The 20,119-nt window shown below is 40.0% G+C and overlaps 2 protein-coding genes across 12 annotated transcripts in view; one reads left to right on the forward strand and one right to left on the reverse strand.

Moving 5' to 3' along the window:
- VEZT (vezatin, adherens junctions transmembrane protein) overlaps positions 1–9,484 on the forward strand; it is a 34,387-nt gene extending 24,903 nt beyond the window's left edge. For 4 of the 6 annotated variants that reach the window (XM_083573428.1, XM_083573429.1, XM_083573431.1 and 1 more), the window contains exons 9-12: positions 94–287; positions 849–949; positions 1,772–1,979; positions 2,995–9,484. In XM_083573428.1, coding sequence (XP_083429554.1) covers positions 94–287; positions 849–949; positions 1,772–1,979; positions 2,995–3,554 — 1,063 coding nt within the window. In that variant the 3' untranslated portion in view covers positions 3,555–9,484. The remainder of the gene's footprint in view (positions 1–93; positions 288–848; positions 950–1,771; positions 1,980–2,994) is intronic. The other 2 variants (XR_014538922.1, XR_014538923.1) reach the window with 2 other exon arrangements.
- LOC310743279 (uncharacterized protein) overlaps positions 5,181–20,119 on the reverse strand; it is a 31,379-nt gene continuing 16,440 nt past the window's right edge. For all 6 annotated transcript variants that reach the window (XM_083573414.1, XM_083573418.1, XM_083573416.1 and 3 more), the window contains 9 exons: positions 19,389–19,490; positions 18,047–18,182; positions 16,625–16,841; positions 15,653–15,751; positions 14,136–14,421; positions 12,990–13,106; positions 10,064–10,206; positions 5,994–6,086; positions 5,181–5,542 (listed from right to left, as the gene is read on the reverse strand). In XM_083573414.1, coding sequence (XP_083429540.1) covers positions 5,464–5,542; positions 5,994–6,086; positions 10,064–10,206; positions 12,990–13,106; positions 14,136–14,421; positions 15,653–15,751; positions 16,625–16,841; positions 18,047–18,182; positions 19,389–19,490 — 1,272 coding nt within the window. In that variant the 3' untranslated portion in view covers positions 5,181–5,463. The remainder of the gene's footprint in view (positions 5,543–5,993; positions 6,087–10,063; positions 10,207–12,989; positions 13,107–14,135; positions 14,422–15,652; positions 15,752–16,624; positions 16,842–18,046; positions 18,183–19,388; positions 19,491–20,119) is intronic.

Genomic DNA, 20,119 nt, shown 5'->3' on the forward strand with positions numbered 1-20,119 from the left:
AACTGCAGTCACATCAACTCACTGCCCACAGCAGGTCCATAAAATATTTGATTTGTGTACTAATTAAATGGTTTGTTGTTGTTTTTTGTCCAGAGTAATAATTCTTGAGGATGAACTTGAGAAGTTTATTAGCTCCAAGGAAAGCCAAGAACTAACTTTGGAGGCCTACCAAGTTGTAGAAACAAAACTAAGACTTGTTCAACCTCACATGCAAGCAAGCAACAGCTGCTGGGAAGAGGCCATTTCTCAGGTGGAAAAAATGGTTCGAAGAAATCCAGAGAAAAAAGGTAAATTGTCTTCGCAATAGCATTGAGAAATTCTAGCCACAGTAAAATAAAATCTTCAGGAGGCAGTCATATATGTGGTAAATAGTAACTCCAGTATTGCAATAGCAAAATGCCTGGGTTTGTAAGTATGTTTTTAAAATGCATCAAAAAGGTAATGTGCATTGCACATCCCTTTCTGATTTACATAAGTGAAGGGCTACATGAACTCAGACTTTGGGCGTAAATCTGGAAGGAGATACTATCTTGATTGTTCATAGCAGTAGATCTGAGCTTGCCATAAATTCATGGGATCCACTGTGTACTTTCAGCTGTGATTCATGACTCCTAAAAATATCAACTGATGTCCTTAAGCTGTTGTTTATTATGTTTATTTTTAAAATAAAAAGTAATTAAAACTTAGGACAGTGTCTACCTGCTAATGGATTCTTCTAGTCCTTTGGGGCAGATTTAGGTAGGGAAGGGGAAATTGGCTGACAAGAGTCCAATGGGATGACATTCAAAAAAACAAAAACCTAATTCTGCTGACTCCTATTTTCTCTGCTGCTTCTCTACTAACTCCAGGCAATCCTGAACCATCATGTGAGAACAAGCATTGCACCATGGTACCTTTGCTGCAACCATCTGTGCATATAGAGGATAAAGACCCAATCCCTGAAGAACAGGTACAAATATTATAGTCTGCAAAATTCACAAAATGTGTCAATATGTGTATGTTTATTTGATGATTGAGGGAAGTATAATAGTGTTCTGCAGTTGTATCAGGTTACTTTATTCAACAGATTAAGTAAATACATAAGCAGAGGATTTTTTCTGGAAAAACCTAATAAAAATATACATTTAAAATGTACCAAAAATTTGCTTCTCATAGAGTGGAAGCTTGAACATGATGAAAATGGTTGTCAGTTGCATCTTGTCACTTGCTATCTTTATTTGCTGCAATGTTTGTGCTGGCAAAGAAAATTTCTGCTGCTGTTATATAGGATAAGAGTCTAGTGCTAGGTTTATAGCAGGAATGAAAACCTATAGCCTTCGCATCAACCTGTATCAGCATGACCAGTGAACAGGAATGATGGGAGCTGTAGTCCAATAACTAATGGCAGGCCACTGATTTATCCAACCTTGACATTTTCTTAACATGTGACACCTTGGATGTAAGGCTATGATACTAGTGGTAAAGCATCATTTTAAATATACAAAGTGTTTAAGAAAGTGGGTCGCTATTGTCAACTAAACATTTCAGCCACCTTAGAGAATCTGTTGACAGCCTTTGTGCGTCTGAACTATATAAACCTGAAATACCATAACTGACCTTGATTAACATTCTTTTAAATATTGGTAGAGTTATTTCAGAATTCCCCTTGGCCTATAAACCATACTTGGGATCCAAATCTTGTAGTTTAAATAAATGGTTAGGAACCATCACTGTCTTGCAGTATTTGAGTAATTTTTAGATGCAACAAGATGTTTGTTAACTTTTTCCTCAGGAACTTGAAGCATATGTTGATGATGCAGATATAGACAGCGAGTATAAAAGAGATGACTTTTATTACTTTTCCCTGGAAGACAGAGAGAGGCAAAAACGTGAAAGAGAGGAATCCAAGAGAGTGCTGCAGGAATTAAAATCTGTGCTGGGATTTAAAGCTTCAGAGGCAGAAAGACAAAAGTGGAAGCAACTCCTGTTTAGTGATCATGGTAAGTGTTACTTTTGTTGTTAATTTAAGGAAATCTGTATGCAACTCTCTTTTCTGAATTGGTTTAGCTTTTGATGATCAGGAGTACAGTGGATGCTCGGGTTGCAAACATGATCTGTGCGGGATGCACGTTCGCAACCTGCGTCTGCGCATGTGCAAAGCGTGATTCAGTGCTTCTGCGCATGCGTGACTGCTGAAACCCGGAAGTAACCCATTCTGGTACTTCCGGGTTTCGGCAGTCCGCAACCCGAAAAAACGCAACCTGAAGCGGCTGTAACCCGAGGTATGACTGTAATACCTTACAGCTCCCAAGGTCCTAAAGTACTATACATTACAACCACAACTTATACGTATTTAACCTGAGCTATTTCAACCTTGTGTGGTTGAAGGCTACTCATTGAAATTGCACAAATGCATGCAAGGCAGAGACCTTAAAGCTCTATTTGCATTAGGTTTTCTTGGTTTGGAAAGAGCCTCTAAGCTCTCTGACTTGAGCAAGGCCCATTCAGTGTGTGGGCTCTGGGATGCTGTTTCTCAAGATCTTGTGGGGCCATCCAAGGATAGGCTTGATGCACTGGGTGAGAGTTTCTCTAGACTCACAGAATTGTCAAGGGTATTCATAATTTGTTCTCTTGAAGGATCCTTACAGATTTTCCTTCTAGATCAGAGGTAGGGAATTTATCGGTGTGAGGGCCACATTCCCCTCTGAAGGCATCCAGAAGCAAACATGGGCAGAGCATGTTTTGCATTTATTCAGTAGCAACCAGTGGGAAGCAATGTAACAGCTCCAGTGTATGGGTGGTGAAATTACTAGATTTTTTTTTTAATTTTCCATTTTGTTTTATAGTTATTCTATCCCTCTTAATGTTTGAGAGGGCATATATACCTGTTACCTTATGTGTTCAGCATCCTCTGTAGTAAATGAAATTCATATTTTTTCACTGAGAGCAGTACATCCTTTAAAACTTACAGTGAAGTTATTTTGAATACTCATTCCATATTTCCCCTCTTTCAAGCTGCAATGAAACCCTTGCCTGGTACAGAGCAAGAGGAACCCATAAATGTTTTGGGATTGCCGAAGAATTCAGAATCAGGCAAGCAGGTGTGCAGCAGAGATGACAGCTTGGAAGAAGCAGTCTCTGACTTCAAAACACAAGCTACTGATGGTGAGAAAGATAGGGTAGAGTACCTCTCTGATGAATCTGGTAAGAACAAAAACGACATTGCTGCAAATGGTGACTCACCAGAAGTTGAAAAAAGAACGTGTTACCAATGCAATGGAGAAGGTGAAGAATCTGAGTCAGCTGGTGTGGACAGAGCTGATGTGTCACAGCCACCTGAGAGAGATGCGTTACAGTCCTCCATCAAACAAAGACTGGCTGAGCTTCATATATCAGCAGATTTGAATTTCACATCAGGACTCGCAGCACAGGTTGCTGCCAGGTCACTGACATTTACAACCATGCAAGAGCAAACATTTGGCGATGAAGAGGAGGAGGAGGAGATACAAGAGAAGGAAGACTTTTTTGAAAAACACAAAGGTGAAGTAAATGACTGCAAAAATGAAGAATCATAGAGCCCACCTAAAATTTGCCTTGCCTATTTGGACACAATGGAAGGCTAGTGGGATTAACAACAGCAGCACATGCAAAGATTCAGCATTGATAACACTGGATGTTGAAGAGAAGATAACCATTAAAAATCATGACTTCTGTTGGACTTTACTAGTCTTTTGAAATATATCCATGTGCAAATATCAACTAGACTCCAAGTGTATAGTATGGTTCTTACAGGTACCACGAATGACTGGCATTTCTTTTAATATTTTATCTTTATTTATTTATATTATTAGGCATTTTTTCCAAAAATGAAAAAGCAAATGGTCTAATTGTCATTTCCTTATTGCTTATTATAATGTTGACATTAATTATGCAACTACTTGAAATGGTTCTTTAACAAGAACCTAACTCCATGTGGGTTTTTCTGCCCACTTTGTGTCCTCTCCTTTCTGCATTAGATCACGTAATGACCTGCATATTTGTCGAGCTGTTGGTTCATCAGGGCCACAGCCTAAGATGTGGACTGTTTTGTTTAATGAAAGCCATAGCTTGTGTATCCTGGGATGCTAACCTAAAATAATAATAAGTTATTAGCAAAGGGTTACAAAGCAAAACAAAAACCCAGCACAATCTTCTATATTTTAACTTCTGGACTATGGAGAATAATTTGACTGTTTCATGTTTTTGCAGTGATTTTTCCGTGCAAACACTCCTAAGTTGTCACATGTGACCCCCCCCCCCTTTGCAGATAAGGGAAATTAAACAGATTCTGATCTGGTCTTCTCCCGTTTCTTTCCATCTGTTACCTTGTGTAGATAAAAACAACTTTACTTCTGCAGCAGAGACTAACTGAGACTTGGTGTCCTTTGATTTTAGTTTCTACTTTGTTTTCCATTGGGTCATATTCTCTGAAAATGCTCCATCCAAAGGTAACTCAGATTCTTTTTCTATTGGTTTCATGTTCCGTCTGATCTACAAGTGTTTTCATGTATTTCACTTCAGCACTTCCACCACCATTAGAGTAACTGCTTCAGCTGATTTTCCCTACTGTGGAAGGTGGTGGCGGCAGCTGTTGACTTCCACACAAGGAATAAAGCCACAATAACTGTATTATTATTATTTATTGAATTTATATAGCGCCCTATACCCTGGAGGTCTCGGGTCGGTTCACAGAACAATGTGAAATGATGGAGGGTATGCCTTGCTATTACGTTGTAGCAGCAATATGGTTGGCAGAGTCCCAGATTGGATCAAAACCCTAAGAATGCTCTATGTTCTGCAAGTTTTACAAGTATGTTTGCAACATCAAGTATAAAGCAAGGAATTCAACATCATGGTATTACGGTCACTTTGTTAGTGCAAGCAGTTCTGCTTGCCTCATGGAACAATCTACCCTCTCCTCCCCCTAATGCCCTGCTCCAGAGGGAGTCTCCTGATCCTCCAGAACTATTGGGGTACACGGGATGAGAGTGGAGGAAGCCGTATTGTGCTAGCATGACTTCTGCTGGCTTCCACCAGCGCAACACTCCGGACGAAAGTGCATTGCTTTGTTCAGTAGTGGAGTCAAATAAATGTAACAATTCTGTTATCATAAATATGATTTCTTTCTAGTCTGGGGACTAGAAAAGTTACAGCATCCTGAATTTACTATAACATTTTAACGTAATTATTTTTTTTAATTTTTTTTCCAGTCATCACCCCAAAAGACAGAAATATATTCAGTTTCCTCCCAAAAGTCCCATTTTTCATTTCAGACTTTAAGAAAAAAGCAAAAAACAACATCCATCTCACATATCTTTTCCCAAGGTTCTTCTTCTCCTACTTCATGTCCATACTTGGGCTTTTTCTTCTTCTCCTGTACAATGATCCTCTGCAGCTCATGGTGAGTTTGCAGGGGAAAATAATAATTTGAGTTTGGATCTGGCTTCATTCGTTGAGTTGTTCCTGAGTGCAGGTGGCTCCTTTGTATAAGCTGAATAGCACAAAATCATGGGTACTTGCTCTCCTGGAATATTTCAAAATAAAGTACCAAGCAAAATGTGTAAATACTCAACAGCAATCTATATAAGAGTTCAAACATAGTCTGTGACCCAGATGGGCATGTGTATGCACACTGGAATTTTCTGAGAACTTTAAAGAAATACTTTAAAGAAATGGCCCTGAAGGCCCCAAACACTTGAAACACTATGAACTCTATCCTTGGTTTAAGATTTTCTTTCTAGTGGGGGCAAAGCAACATTCTTATAAAAAGATATTGGCCATTATTTAAGATTCTCATGTAAGACATTCCTTTGCAAATCATTAGCTTGAACTCTTCCATAATTCCTGTGATTTGTGTTACCTCAAAAAGACAAAATATCCAAACCCCAAGGTGCTCATGGTGGACATGAACTGAAACCAATAATTTACTAATCTGAGCATGTGGAATTTAAGACAAAATAATTATTTTTCCATACCTGTCAGTGGCATAGCAAATACAACTAGAAATATTGTGTGAAATCCTTGCTTGAGTATGTTCAGGGTAACTCTGCAGGCTGTTTTCAAGAGAACTGGAATACAAAAAGCAAATTAAAGTACTGCAGTTATAACAGAAATCAGGGTACACTTCAGTATACTTTGATTACTATGTATTTTAGGTTATCAGAACACAGTGGACTTTAATTTTTTTCCCCTAGACTCAATCACAAGCTTAGTCCAAAGCTTCCATTGCTTACTCATTCTTCATTTAAAACCTAGTCATATAATAAAAAAAATCTAGTTGTATAAGTTAAACCCATAGGTGAGTACATCAGATCACCTATTTTTAATTTGAATTCCTAACAGGTAACATGTCTCCCTCTCTGTTCTCGTTAAGGACTCTCACAGTTCTTTCAAGGTTTTTTAAGCATACATTTTAGATCCTTCACACTGAAATCTTACACACTTTTACCTAGGTGTCACCCCCCAGAGTGTAGGACTTATTTCTGAGTTAACAGTGCAATCCCGTATGTGCACGTTGCTCAGTTCACTAAGGTCTTCCTAGTAATTTCTGGTTTCCCCTTTAACAGCAGTCCTGAATTCAATTACCGTGTGTGTGTGTATAGGTTTGCTTTTGGGCCCTGGGCATTAATTTATTTTGCTGACCCTTTTAGCTTCTCTCATATTTTAGTCTTGTTCACCAACAGACATACGTTGAATTAATGGAAATAAAAAAGATGTTCAAAATACTTAATGTAAGTGAAGTGCTCTGAGCACTTAGCTATCTCAGAAATCTTTACAACAGCACTGAAGAGGAGGCTTGTGTGATGTCACGGTCTGGCTGGATGCAGAGGAGTGGTGGGAGGCACCAGCTAGGTAATTCCCAAGGAAACCCCCAGGGGAAGAAGACTCCGAGCCAGGGGACTGGTGGTGGGATGACAATGAGTGGTAAGAGGGAGAAGAGGAAGCAGACTGGGAGGAGGAGGAGGTGTCAGATGCCGAAGAGGTAACAGGGTGATCAGGAAGAGGCTTTGGCAGAGAGCAGTTCAGACTCTGAGGCTGGAGAGGAGGTTGGCCAAGAGGCAGAGTTGAGACAGGCTGCTGAAGAACCTAGGGGGTCTCCCCATCCTGCTGTGACCAGCTCCTCCCCCCCTCTCCCTGGTCTCCTAGAAAACTCAGAGAAATGAAAAGAGCAGAGCAGAGATTGGTTTTATGCAGACGCAGTTTGTAACTGTTTGGGAAAGATCCTGGCAAGGAGGAGCTTTAGAGAGCGGTGGGAAGGCAGGGACCTTCAGTCCTTGCAACTGCCTCAATGGGGGCAAGATCTACTGGGAAGAGATGCTGTTTTGGTTTATTTGAATAAAGAGTTAACGTCCTAACATTGTTGTTTTTATTGCCTGACTCTGGCTCCTGACATGTGATTATACTTGAATTATGGATTGGGGCTGGGATGGGGGGCAAACCACATGTGGAGCTGACATTTTGTTTTACTTTTAAACTAGTGCAAACCACTTTATAAGTGCTTACGTTTTGCTTTAAAGGTTACTATAACCAAAATAAGTATTAGAACATTGAGTGAAATTAAACATTCTATTACAAATATTCCATCTGTGCAAGCATTGCAGTTTTCCAGATGGAACAATAGCCCCTCCCCCATGTGCTGTTTTGAGGGTACTCCCACCTCACCCCAGAGCCAGTTATGAGGGGGACATGCAGGGGGATAGGATGTGGTAGGTGAATCTTGCCCTTTGTTTCTGATACCAAATTAGTTGAATTAAATTCACACTTTCACTGAATCATTTGCAATATTCAGTGTGGCTGTGTAGCCCAGAAAGGGTATTTTAAGATAAGCAGTCCAAAGGTTTTCACTTTCTCTTGAATGTTGTTCCATATCTTTGGTGTCTTTTACTCCTCTTAAACAACCATTTCTTGACATATCATGGTTCATACTTAGATTTGTTCATTCTTCTCTAGAATCCAAAACTCATTGTCTGTGTTTTAAAAAAACTCTACTCTTCATCGTGCAAATACATAGTTGTCCAGTTTGCAGTAAAATAGAAGGTGAGAGGGGCAAATATCTGCTTCATCAGCACTGCAGTTTTTGTCTATTTATATAAATGGTTGTTTATAACCTGACTTTCTACTGAAGATGAATTTCTTGCTAAATGATATTGGCAATGGCTAGTTATGCAATGCACAGTGCTGGCTCACTGTTCAGGCACTTCACTAATGAATGTGGGTCGGTCCCGTCTTTATACCTGCTGACTGAAGTAAGGCACAGTATGTATTATTTTTCCTCATGCAGTAGCTCTGTGGGAAACTCTTAATGATTCGGATAAGATCTTAATGACTCTGCAGCAGTCCAACACAACCTCTGCAGAGAGAGCTTCTTGTCACACCAAATGAAAAAGTTGTTAGCCAGAGACCATATGAGATTAATCAGTAGAGGGAAGCAGGCAGCACTTGAGGAGGCTGAAAGAGAATACTGGACACAAAAAGGCCTATAAAGGAGGGCTTCATTCTGGATAAATCCCAGTCACCCTTTGCAGGGATAGTTGAAGTGTGGCCCCAGATATTGCTGACCATTGGCGATAATGGGAGTTGTAGTCCAACAACATTTGGAGGGCCGCAGGTTAGTGTGGTGGAGAGGCCAAGTTGGTAGCTTTTCTCCTAAGCTCTGTATTGCAGGCTGTGTACACTTCTGCAGATTAATGGCGGCTTTAAAATGCCATCAAGTTTCTGAAAAGTTGTCTGTACATAGTCTCAGACTCTGTTCTTGCCACTGTGGCAGCCTGTGATCACAATGGGAAAGTCAATTCCCTCTGCGACTTTACCTTAAGGTTAAGCCTGTACATGCAGCTGAGAGATTTCTCATCAATATATGAGGAGATGTCCCATCTCTACCTCACTGCTGCTGCTGCTTTGGAATGGAATTCATTTATACAGAGAGGGAACTTGGTTTTTCAGCCAGAAAGCAGAAAAGAGATGCTGCAACTGAGGCGAACAGTTTTCAGGAAGTGAATTTATATTGTGCTGAGATTGACAGGTGCTTAATTATGTGATGTAAGTTTCCTAGAACTAAAGGTCTGTTTTTTCAAGTTCTAATCATTTATATTAGCTTAATTTGATGCTGATAAGCTTGTTTGCTAAAGAAGCCCTTTCCAGATTTCTGCTGCCTTTGTTTTGAATATTTGTTTGATACTCTATCAAAGTGTATACAGACAAATGCAAGTATTTCATGAGAAAGAGCAACACTACCAGCTGGATTGTCATTCTTTCCTGTGTAAGGAATCATACCTGTTTCCTAAACTAACAAGAATGTACATAGGAGATTGTAACTTTTGAATAAGTACTTTATGTAATAAAACATTATTTCCTGTTTCTGAACTTCTCTATTAATTCTTCTGATGCTTGACTTATATAAACTGTACTTTTATATAACTTTCTGAATTTCTCCTTTCTCTCATTAAAAGTTATACTGCCCTCCTCATCCACTCTCTCTGCTGTGTTGCTTTGTCACAACAATTCTTCAAATAATTTGCTGGTTTAGCCCCATAGACAAGGTTAGATGGGAACATGGATGGAGCTGAGCTTCGGGCAATGGCCATCCACACCGTGTAAGCAGGGTGCAAGGTCGTTTAAGAAAAAGTTGAATCAATACAGGGCTAAGACGCAGGGCTAAGTTTTACCCATTTGTTTGGCAATGATTTTGGGGGTTAGCTTGCCTGACTAGGAGCATCTCACCTGACAGCACATGGAAGATCTCAAGAATATTACATAGCACATTAAAACTAAAGTAGCCTTTAAAACCGTGTGCCCTTTTAAAATTTAATTGGTGTGCTGTATTTTAGCTCCACACACACACACCAATTAAACAACTACTGTGGATTTTTAACCTGTTAATTAAAACTTTGAATCCTAACATCAGAAAGAAACCGAAACAACTTCAAACTTCCACCACTCTGTGAAAGTGTCATAATATGATCTACCAAATTATCTATTATGATGGGATGCAACAAACCACATTTAAAGCTATGTATCACAGGTATGTCTACACAGAGTAAAATACCTCAGTCTATAATCAGGGGGTAAGTAGTAGCCCCTGTTGTAATTGTTCCTTGTCAGGGCAATCTGCTTTTGAAGATCTTTCACTGATTTGCTGTATCCATTGAAAATGTAGTTGGCAAAGAGCAGCTTTCCTCGAATGTACATCTGTCAAAAATACATAAAACATCAGCCTGTGAGTAGAATGCAAAAGCTGCCTTTGAGGAGACATACAGGAGAATGGGACGCGGTTTTGTCTGGAGCCACATTACCAATTTTAAATTCATTAGCAGGCCATATCACACCATCATGAGTCATCCTGCTCACCTGCTGAACTGACTGCCCAGAACTAAGTACAATATCACAGCTTTCCCCAGCACTGGAGAGACCCAGCACCTTCTAAACCTTGGCTAGGGTGCCTCCATCACTGGCATTCTTCTGTATTGTAGCATGAACTAATGTTTAGTTTGTCACCTGCAAGACATCGTTAACCTTTTTAGCTCAACTGTTTTCAGCTAGGCGTTTGCCATCTTGCTCCTGGGGTAGTTCATTTTGTTTAGAGGCAGGCCAGTAATCCAGCTCATTAAGATTTGCTGTTTTTAGCCAATTGTAGGTTTCATGCTCCAGGCTATGGAAGTTTCTCAGTCAGCTTGTAGAAAGAGACACCACCTGCTTCAGGTTTGTAACCCATTTGTCTGAGTACAGGTGCTGGGGCTTGCTTCTGAGTAGATATGCACAGGATTGTCAGTTGTGGGGCAGCCTGGGCAGATTCAGGTCTGCATTTATGGAAACCCTCTCAAACAAAGGAGTCCTGAAAACTTTTGATGTTGCCCTCTATAGAGTGTTTGAATCGAAATGTAAAAGTTGAGGAAACTGAAACAGGTACCTTGAATAATGTTTGAGTTGATCACTTCTATGGGATAGTTTCAAGGATTTCTTTTATCCTAATGTAGCAGAGTTTGGGGAGAATGTTTCCTTACCTGCATAAAAAGAGGCAGCCAAATATTCTAGAAGAAGGGTCATAGCTCAGTGGCAGAGTGCATATTTTGCAGGCAAAAAGCCCAAGGGCCAGTCCCTGGTATCTTCGGTTGGGACAGACCCCTGTCTGGAAGCCTGGAGAGCTCCTGTCAGAATACTGAGCCTGGTGCATCAGTGGTCTGACTCGGTAAAGGCAGCTTCCTATATTCTCAACTAACACCAAGAGAAATAATTGGCCTACTTTGACAGTTGATAGGGCAAAAGCAATCAAGTGCAAAAGGTCATTCTTATAGGCCTTTCGTCAGTTAAGGTAATTGATTCAGGTAAGCCAAACTTGAAGAGACTGTGCACAAACCAGAAGACAGATAACACTATATTTCTGCTCTTTCATGACACATTTTATTCACAACCATCGAAGATTATTATAAAAAATAACACTTGCTAACCTTGGTATTTGTCAGTTTGTAAAGGCTAAGCTATATTCATTATACAAAATTATTTGCATGCTTACTTGGGAACAAGCTCCAGCAGATAGGCTAGGATTTTATAAATTTAGCTTCGGCTCTGCAGCTTGTGACAATTGTTTTCACATAATTTTTCTTTTTTTTAACTCGTGCTCCCCAGTTTGCACAAACATTCATGATAACCCTGGAAAACCATATATTTTATGAGACCTTGTTGCTCACTGGGTTGAAATTGAGGAGGAGTCAACAGTAGTGGTTCAGAAACTGAAGTAATTTGCAAATAGGAAGTAGCTGCAACAGATTAAAATGGAAGGGAAATCTCGTTTTATAGATTAGTAAATCTAGATGTAGGTGGACAGGGGCCCTCTGCTGGACAAACTTAGAAGTTACAGTTGCTTAGAGGTGACTACAAAGAGATATTTTGCTTCCTTGCTTGCTTGCTTGCTTGCTTACTTGCTTCTTGGACAGGAATCCAAGATGCTAGCATGTAAAAATACCCTTCAGGTGAGTCCAATGCGCTCATTTATTTATTTGCTTCTGGAAGAGCAGGTATACACTACTTACTGGATATAGGCATACAATGCCCAATGAAATAAGTGCTCATTAGTAACCAGGGAGAGAGTCATGGAGAAGAGGTCCAGTTGCCCCAGTAAGAATAAACCTTACTCTCAGTCCTGGGAAGTATTTGTCCTGCATTCATTTTAACAGAGTACAGTGGTACCTCGGGTTAAGTACTTAGTTCATTTTGGAGGTCCATTCTTAACCTGAAACTGTTCTTAACCTGAAGCACCACTTTAGCTAATGGGGTCTCCCGCCGCCGCCGCCACACTATTTCTGTTCTCATCCTGAAGCAAAGTTCTTAACCCAAGGTACTATTTCTGGGTTAGCGGAGTCTGTAACCTGAAGCGTATGTAACCTGAAGCGTATGTAACCCAAGGTACCACTGTATTTTAAACATGTCCCTTGCATTGGGAAGGGATCATGCCAGCTATTTTGTTCTTGCTTCTGTTAGGCTCCACATTCAGAAAATAAGGTGGAGGAGTCACCTTTCTAGAGTTTATATCATTTGCTGACACAAACACATTATAGGCCCATTCACTATAGTGCTTCCATCTCTCCCCCTTTACCCAACTATCTAAAACAGTGAGAGAATAGAGATATTTTCCTTAGTTCTCAGATCAGAAACATGAACAGTTGTTCTTACCAGACCCCTTTGAGGGAGAAACTGGAATTTTATGTCTTTTTCCAGTCAGTGCCATATCTTTCACTATTCTGCAGAACGAAACCAATCATCCTTATGTTCCAATTATTGTGATGACACTGATCCCAATGGACAAGAGGAAGATGTCAGCATTGTCTTTGTTCTACATCGCCATTTGCTATGAAATGGGGAATAGACTGTCTTGAACGAAGAACACAAGAAGTAGACTCCAGCCATAGGATCTGGAAGCCATTTGCTCGGTATGAGTTGAAATGACCTAGATGTGCGACAGGAAGGTTATAACCTACCAAAAACATGCCAGGAGCAATATTATGCCTTTTCACCAGTAGTGATCCACAGTGGCCTGTAAACTCATCTGCAGACCCAATATCGTATTTGAGCAGGCGAAAAGAGTCCAGACGACCCTACAAAAACAAAGACAGCATCATTATAAGACTAGGTCAACAATAGCAATAATAAATCTTATTCTACCAGATGTCAGAGCACAATGTTCCCATTGAACAAGTCAGCATTAAAGGAATTGAATTATTCAGCTATTTACTGCTCACATTGGCAAGTGGCCCAAATACATTTAACTTAGTGATGGACATGCCTAATTGTCAGAATGTCCCTCTGATGTACTCCCACCTTACCAAAAAAAGGGGGGCACTACTGTTAATTTAGATCTAGTGTGTATAGGGAAACAGCAACAGCATTCATGTTCAGAAAAAGCTCACCCATCTTAGGGCTGTCATATTTTGAAGAGCAAAAAAGAGGACACATTTGCCTACTTCTACTTTTAACTATGGATCGCTATAACGACTCATTTTAGAAAAAGAGGACGTGTTCTGGAAAAAGAGGTCATATGACAACCCTAGACTTATACCCCATCCACAAATGATATAAAAGGACATTTTGTGGCATTAAACTCCTGTGTCAACTACCCAATTTCTCTGTACTTGTAAGAAGTCAAAAATATAAAACGAAGCAATTTTTTCACACCAAGATGTTATTCAAAATCTTCTTGCTTTTACATCAGTCATCGGCCCAGTTCAAATGCGACACTAAGTTATACCATGGCTAAGTGTGAACAAGCAAGCATGTGGCTACTCACAGGAAAATATCCTTCCCCATTGCCTGCTAATGCCATGCTACCGGGACCTAAACCATGGTTTCACGTAGCTTTACATCCAAACTTGGACTCATGGTTTGCCTGGGGAACAAACCAAGAACAAACATTGGTTACAGCTCATGGTTTGTTTGGAGCAAGACAAACCGTAAACCTAGGTTTGGACATAACACTAAGCCACCCACGGTTTAGCTCTGGCTAGCATGCCAGCAGGACAATGAGGCACCAGCGATTCTTGTGTGTTCATGCTTAGCCATAGCTTGGCTGAGTGTTAACAGGTGAACCAGGTCACTGATGCGATTGAGACAACACCCGAGAGCCCTACCTGTGTACATGGCATACTCCTGTTCTTGTTCTTTCTCTCATAGAGCTGTTCTAGGTGCTTGTCTGTTCTGGGGTCGTAATCTGCCGCGCTCAATGAAGTAGTCACACAGACCACTGTGATCTGCTCTGAGGAAGACATCTGGTTGTTAATAATGTGATCATATTCCAGGTCTGAAACATATGGAATCTGATGGTTGCTGCATCTGCATATCCTCACTTCATCTCCCAGCATCGTTCTTCGAAGGACTACAGGGCAGGCACTGTGTGATGCAGTGCATGCCTTTTCACTGTCATGAGAAAGCAGTGGTAAAAGGAGCGTAAGTTGGAGTGTGAATGAACTGAAGTAACAACATTTTAACCAGCTTACACTTACTTGATCTACCAAACAAAGTCTTTCTGTTTCCCAGGTAATTCAAAAGGCTGCTGCAAAATCATCTCTCTGTCTGAAATGGTTTTTATCATCATGATGCTTTTTCTCTACAACTTCTTAATGTGCCTTTTGGGATCAGCTATTTCCTTGAGGGCTATCCAACATTTTGTCATGAACCGTAGCTCTTCTGTTTAGTTATTCATTTAATTAACATTGCAAAGGGGCTTACAGTATTTTGTTCTTCACCTCAATCCATGGCCCACCAGAGATCATCGACCAGCGTGACCAAGGCAGTTTCAGTCCCATGATGAGGCCTAAATCCCAACTGGAAGGGACCTAAATGGTCCACATCCTCCAGGAGTGCCTGGAGTTGTTCAGTGACCACCCGCTCAATCACCTTGCTCACACTTCTTTTCTCCTTGCATTATTCTACAAATAAACCTGGAGTCCTGACTTTAGCTGAAATCCATGGTTTTCTAAAGGTATAACTGTGTCCACAGCACTTTATGCTCTTTCGGATCCTTCACAGCAGAAGAACTAGCCAAACTAGTATAAAGAAAACTCTAGCAGATGCTCTTTGTGTGGATAAACTGGCTGAACAAGTTCTGAAGACAGCTTCAAACAAAATTTGGATAAGACGCTGAATAAATAGTGGTAAGGTCCTGAAGTGTGTAAGACACAAATGCTTATTTCTTTGGAAAAACAAGAACAACTTGCTTCCAAGGCTACCAGAACTGAACCTACCATTGTTACAGTGATAACATTACAAATGTAAGGAAATGTTGGTTGCTTGCTGCAGTGGAAAAGGACTGCTTTCTTCACATTCCTAGTTGCAGATTGCAACTTCAGAAATCCAATCCAAGTAAACGTAGTAAAATTAAGGCCACTGGATTGTGAGCAGCTCAATTCTAGTCTATTTTACAAAGATGAATTATTCTTGGAGGGTACAGAACCATGTATGCTCCCCTGAACTCCTTGGAGGAAAAGTGGAAGATATAAACATAATAAATAGAATAATAAATATATAATATACATAATGCAAAGCTATTCTAAATTGATCTAATTGTCATATTTGCCTTACTTCTCCAAAGTAAAGAATCTTAGTAAGACTCAAAAGAACAAAGTAAATGGTATTTAGTTTTACTTACTTTGCTTTGTGAGAGGTTTGGAGTGTGTCATTGTTTACATTAAGGTGAGCCATGGGTGGTTTATTTGTTCTGAAAATGCTGCTCAATAAATGAGGGTCTCTGCAAGAGAAAATAAACACACTTAAGAGTTTTCCTGCATTTCCAAGGTATCTATGCTGATATTTACACTGATATGCAATGTAGACCCATTTCTAATGGCTGTTTCATACTATGCAACATATGTGGGGGACCTCTGTCCCTCCAGAAGTTGTTGGATTCCAAGTCCCATCACCCCCAGCCAACATGGTCAATATTCAAAGATGCTGAAAGCTGAAATTCAGCATACAGGATGCAACAGATTCTGCACCTCTGCAGTATCGTTTATAGGTACACGCTGCATATTCAGCACGTTAGAATTCCTAAAGCACTTAATCAGAGCAGTATAAGATCCCAGTATAAAGGAAGTTGTTCCCACTCCTCTCTGGTGATTTATCAGTTGAGCTTATGTGTGCTGTGGTTGATTCATGACCCAATATTTAGCTTGCACCTATCTTAATTAAGAGGATTTGGAAACCAAACTCATTGCTACAAAAAAGAATTAATACAGTATTGCAACATTTTACATCTGTCCCTTTGGAATATTTTCTCAATTTATTTTCATTTACCCAGCGCAAAGTTTTAAAATTAACTTTAATAAAAGAAAGGTAATATTCTGAGCAAATTGGGAAATTTATCCACAATGAGGCTTTTCCTTGGTCCCTGCATGCACCCCGCCAAATTGGCTTGGGGGTGTGCGTGTCAGGAGAACTCCTAGAACAGCTTGCAGGCAGAGGAGAGGGGGGAATTGTTCCATCTGGCAAAATGAAATGCTTGCACTGAAGGAAGGGTCCTCATAGTGCTACATCAAATTCCTCCATATATTCACAGAATGGTGAAGTATTTACTCTCCATTGCAAAGGGAGTTGGTAGGCATTTGACTTCTTGTGCTTTTACCTGTAAGAACCAGGTGACACACCTTGAGTGGGGCCGCAAGACGGAACAGACTGGAAAGGAGGATGGTTGCCTGGTGTAAGGGTCTCTGTCTCCCTGTCATTCTCTTTTCCCTGCGCTGTATGGAAGCCAAGGAAGGCATCGCCATGTTGTGCTTTGCACTGTCTGCCAGCAATCCGAGGGAAGGCTGAGGTTCTGCGTGTGTGTGGTGAGCTGATTTCTGAAATGCAACAATACACCACCAAGGCAACAAACTTTAAAAAGGCCTTAAGCTCACATATAAGACAGCTGACTTAGATTCATTTGGAATTTAGTTAACTGCGTGAGCACAACTGAACATCACAAGAACTGAAAGTGCAAAGCAAAATGTCCCCTTCAAGTGGAGTCCTTCCCATTCAATGCAACTTCCAGGAAATACTGTTTTAAGAAGTTAAGAGAATAAATACCTTTTTATACACTTAAGAAATAATTGCAACCAAATGCTAATTTATATTATTTATAACGCTTAGTGTTTCTGTACTGCAAAGAGGAAACACTTTGAAAATAGCTAGGAAAATTAACATCACATTTTGATTAAGCAAGATGTCTGCTTCCAATAAAACGTTGGCCAAAGGGAAGTCAATGTTCATAGACCACATTGCACTCTGCTTCTCTGCTTCCCCTAGGCTCAGGCTTCCACCAGCACTTCACCTCTTTGGTATAGAGAAATTGTACCAGTTCTTATCTTCCAGTCTAGTGATGGTGAACTTTTCGCGTTCCAGATGTTGTTGGATCCAATTCCCATTAGCCCTAGGCAGCATGACCAATGATCAGCTCAAACCCAAGCTAAGAACACAAAGTATTCTTCTGCTATATATGGTGAGTGCCCTGGAGATGTAGGATCAGGAAATATTCTGATTTCTCCTGTCATACAATAGGCTCTGGAACTAAGGGAAATGAAATCACACACAGAATACTGGCTTAGTTCACACATGTATACATATATCATGTGGGGTTTTTTATCAATCACACATGACTTTATGTGATGTATTTTCATGTATACATAAATGAAAATAATTAGTACCAAAAGTCCGATCGCAAAGCATGCCCTGCAAACAAACTAATGAAATGTGAAAACTGGTTATAGGAAAGTGTACCTTTCAGATAAAAAATGTAAAAACAAGATAAAACAATATATAATTTCATTAAGTGATTTCATATTCCCTTTTTACAAAGCAGCTGCAGCTGTTAGGTTAATATCACATGAACAGATACAAATGCAGATGAACTGTAATGTTTAGTCTATACATACTGATTATAATTTTAAAATATATTTAAATACCTGACACCAAAAATATAAACCATGTCATTACTTATTTTATTCCTCTGAATTTAGAAGTATTAGCATCCTCCTCCAATACTTAGGCTACTAAATTAAAGACTGACCTAAGGCTATCTGGTAATATTCCATCCAGTCTTCTAGGATATTCTTGATCTTACATCTCAGCGCTTTTAATTCTCTGGTAGGGTTGTAGTCTTTGACATGGCTTAAATCCTCTTCTGGAATTCTAGGTATTCTCTCCTGTGGTAATTTTTTTTATCAGAAATCAGATCAAATTATGAGCAGCACAACAAAGAAAAAGCAGTAGCAGTAATAAGGGACCAGATAAAAATAGAATGGCTGGTACAAACATTCCCAGAAGATAAAACTAAATAAAGGTTCCAGCAAAGCAGTCTGAACCTGGCACCTCAAACTGAACAGGGTGCCACAGTGGTTAGAGTGTCAGACCTGGGAGACCAGAGTTTCAATCTCTACTTAGCCATGAAGCTTGCTGGGAGTCATTCTCTCTCATCCTAACCTACCTTACAGAGGTGTTGCAAGGATAATATGGTGAGGGGCAGAATTATGTACACCGCCTTTATCTCCATGGAGGAAAGGCAGAGTATAAATATGATGTCACATAAATAATACATAACGAAAAGGCAACATGTGATCCTTTCTGTGGCAGGTATTCTCTTCCTTATTCTCAGCTGCCTTGTTCCACTTCTCTTGGCCTATATTTTTGTTCTACTCTATTGCCTCCAATTGATCCCACCTCAGCTTCTGCTTTCCCCACACGTTATCTCCTAATCTGCCTGCTTCATCCTTCCCTTTGTCCCTTCACCACAAACCCCTGCCTCCTCCCCTTCTCCTTTCACTTCATCAAAGTACAACCCATCAAATGGGAGGAATATGTACAAAGCCATAGACATGACCGGTAGACCAGTAGGCAACAATGTTGGCCAGCTTCAACTCTTATTTCCTTTGCCTTGGCCCCTGCTTCTTCTGTCTTGTCTGTCTTTTCCCCTTCGGTTATCTCCCCGCCCTCTTATTTATATTTATTCAGTCTTCCTTTCTGTGTTTGCAGATATGTGGAATCTTTTTGTGGCACCCAAGCTTCCAGTAAACAGCTGCAAATATTGTACATCTGCCTTTCATTTCTATTGGGTTTGTCAAGACATGTTCCTACGTTATTGTGAAATAAGGAATCAAAGTTGCATTAGCTGAAGGGGCGTTTTGCACACAAGTTTTATGGTGTTAAATCAGCATAACGAAAATAAATTGTAGCAAAATACGCTGGTGTTAAATCAGCATAACGAAAATAAATTGTAGCAAAATACGCTGCTGTTACAGTATCCTAGTGGATGGGCAAAGGCAGAAGAAATGTTAGAAAAAAGTAAGCTATAACAGTGTGAAAATAAAATTACATTTACTTATTTTAATAGTGAGTTTCTGACAGCTGCTTACTTCCTTTTTAAGAGATTTTTTTGCGTCTTCTGTTTTGCCATGTGTTTTAGAAAATCCTTTTACTGATGTAGATGGTAGATTAACTTCGGTGAATATCTTGCTCTAGAAAACCAAGAGAGAACAAACAACAGAATTTGCTTTAATCATGTGCAATCCATTGAGTTTCTACCCATTTTTCTTGTAGGAGCCTTATAATTTCCCATAGCTACAGGACAAGTAGCAAAACAGGCGAACCTTTTGTTGGCAACTGCATCTGCTGTTGAATTGCTACCAGCCATGAAGCACATAACCCCATCAGAAAATAGCAGAAGCTAAATTCTGTGTGACTGGTATGAGATTACCTGTAACCAAACAGCAATATTTCTCTTTGGCTCCTGGCTGTGATGCAGTAGCTGCTTAAAATACTGCTATGTGCACCCCAATCTCCGAGCAGAGAGAGATTTCAGGGGTGCTGTCAGCACATAACTCATGGTTGGTTTCCTTAAACTGTAGGTCACTGGAGACTGTGGTGTCTTTGTTATATTATGGGATGGTGGGAATTGGGAGTCCCCATCCCTGATGTAGGAGGAAATAATGTAGTGTCTTATCTATATTCATTTGTCTCACTATTGGATACACGCAATCCACTATGACTCTAACATTTGTGTAGGGCTTCCAATAGTATTCCCATGAATTTAAATGTCAAGCTGATCCTGATTTTGAACTGAATGGAAAAGTCCATTTGCAGGGAA

Source organism: Podarcis filfolensis, assembly GCF_964270895.1.
Source record: "Podarcis filfolensis genome assembly, chromosome: 10".
Classification (NCBI taxonomy): Eukaryota; Metazoa; Chordata; class Lepidosauria; order Squamata; family Lacertidae; genus Podarcis; species Podarcis filfolensis.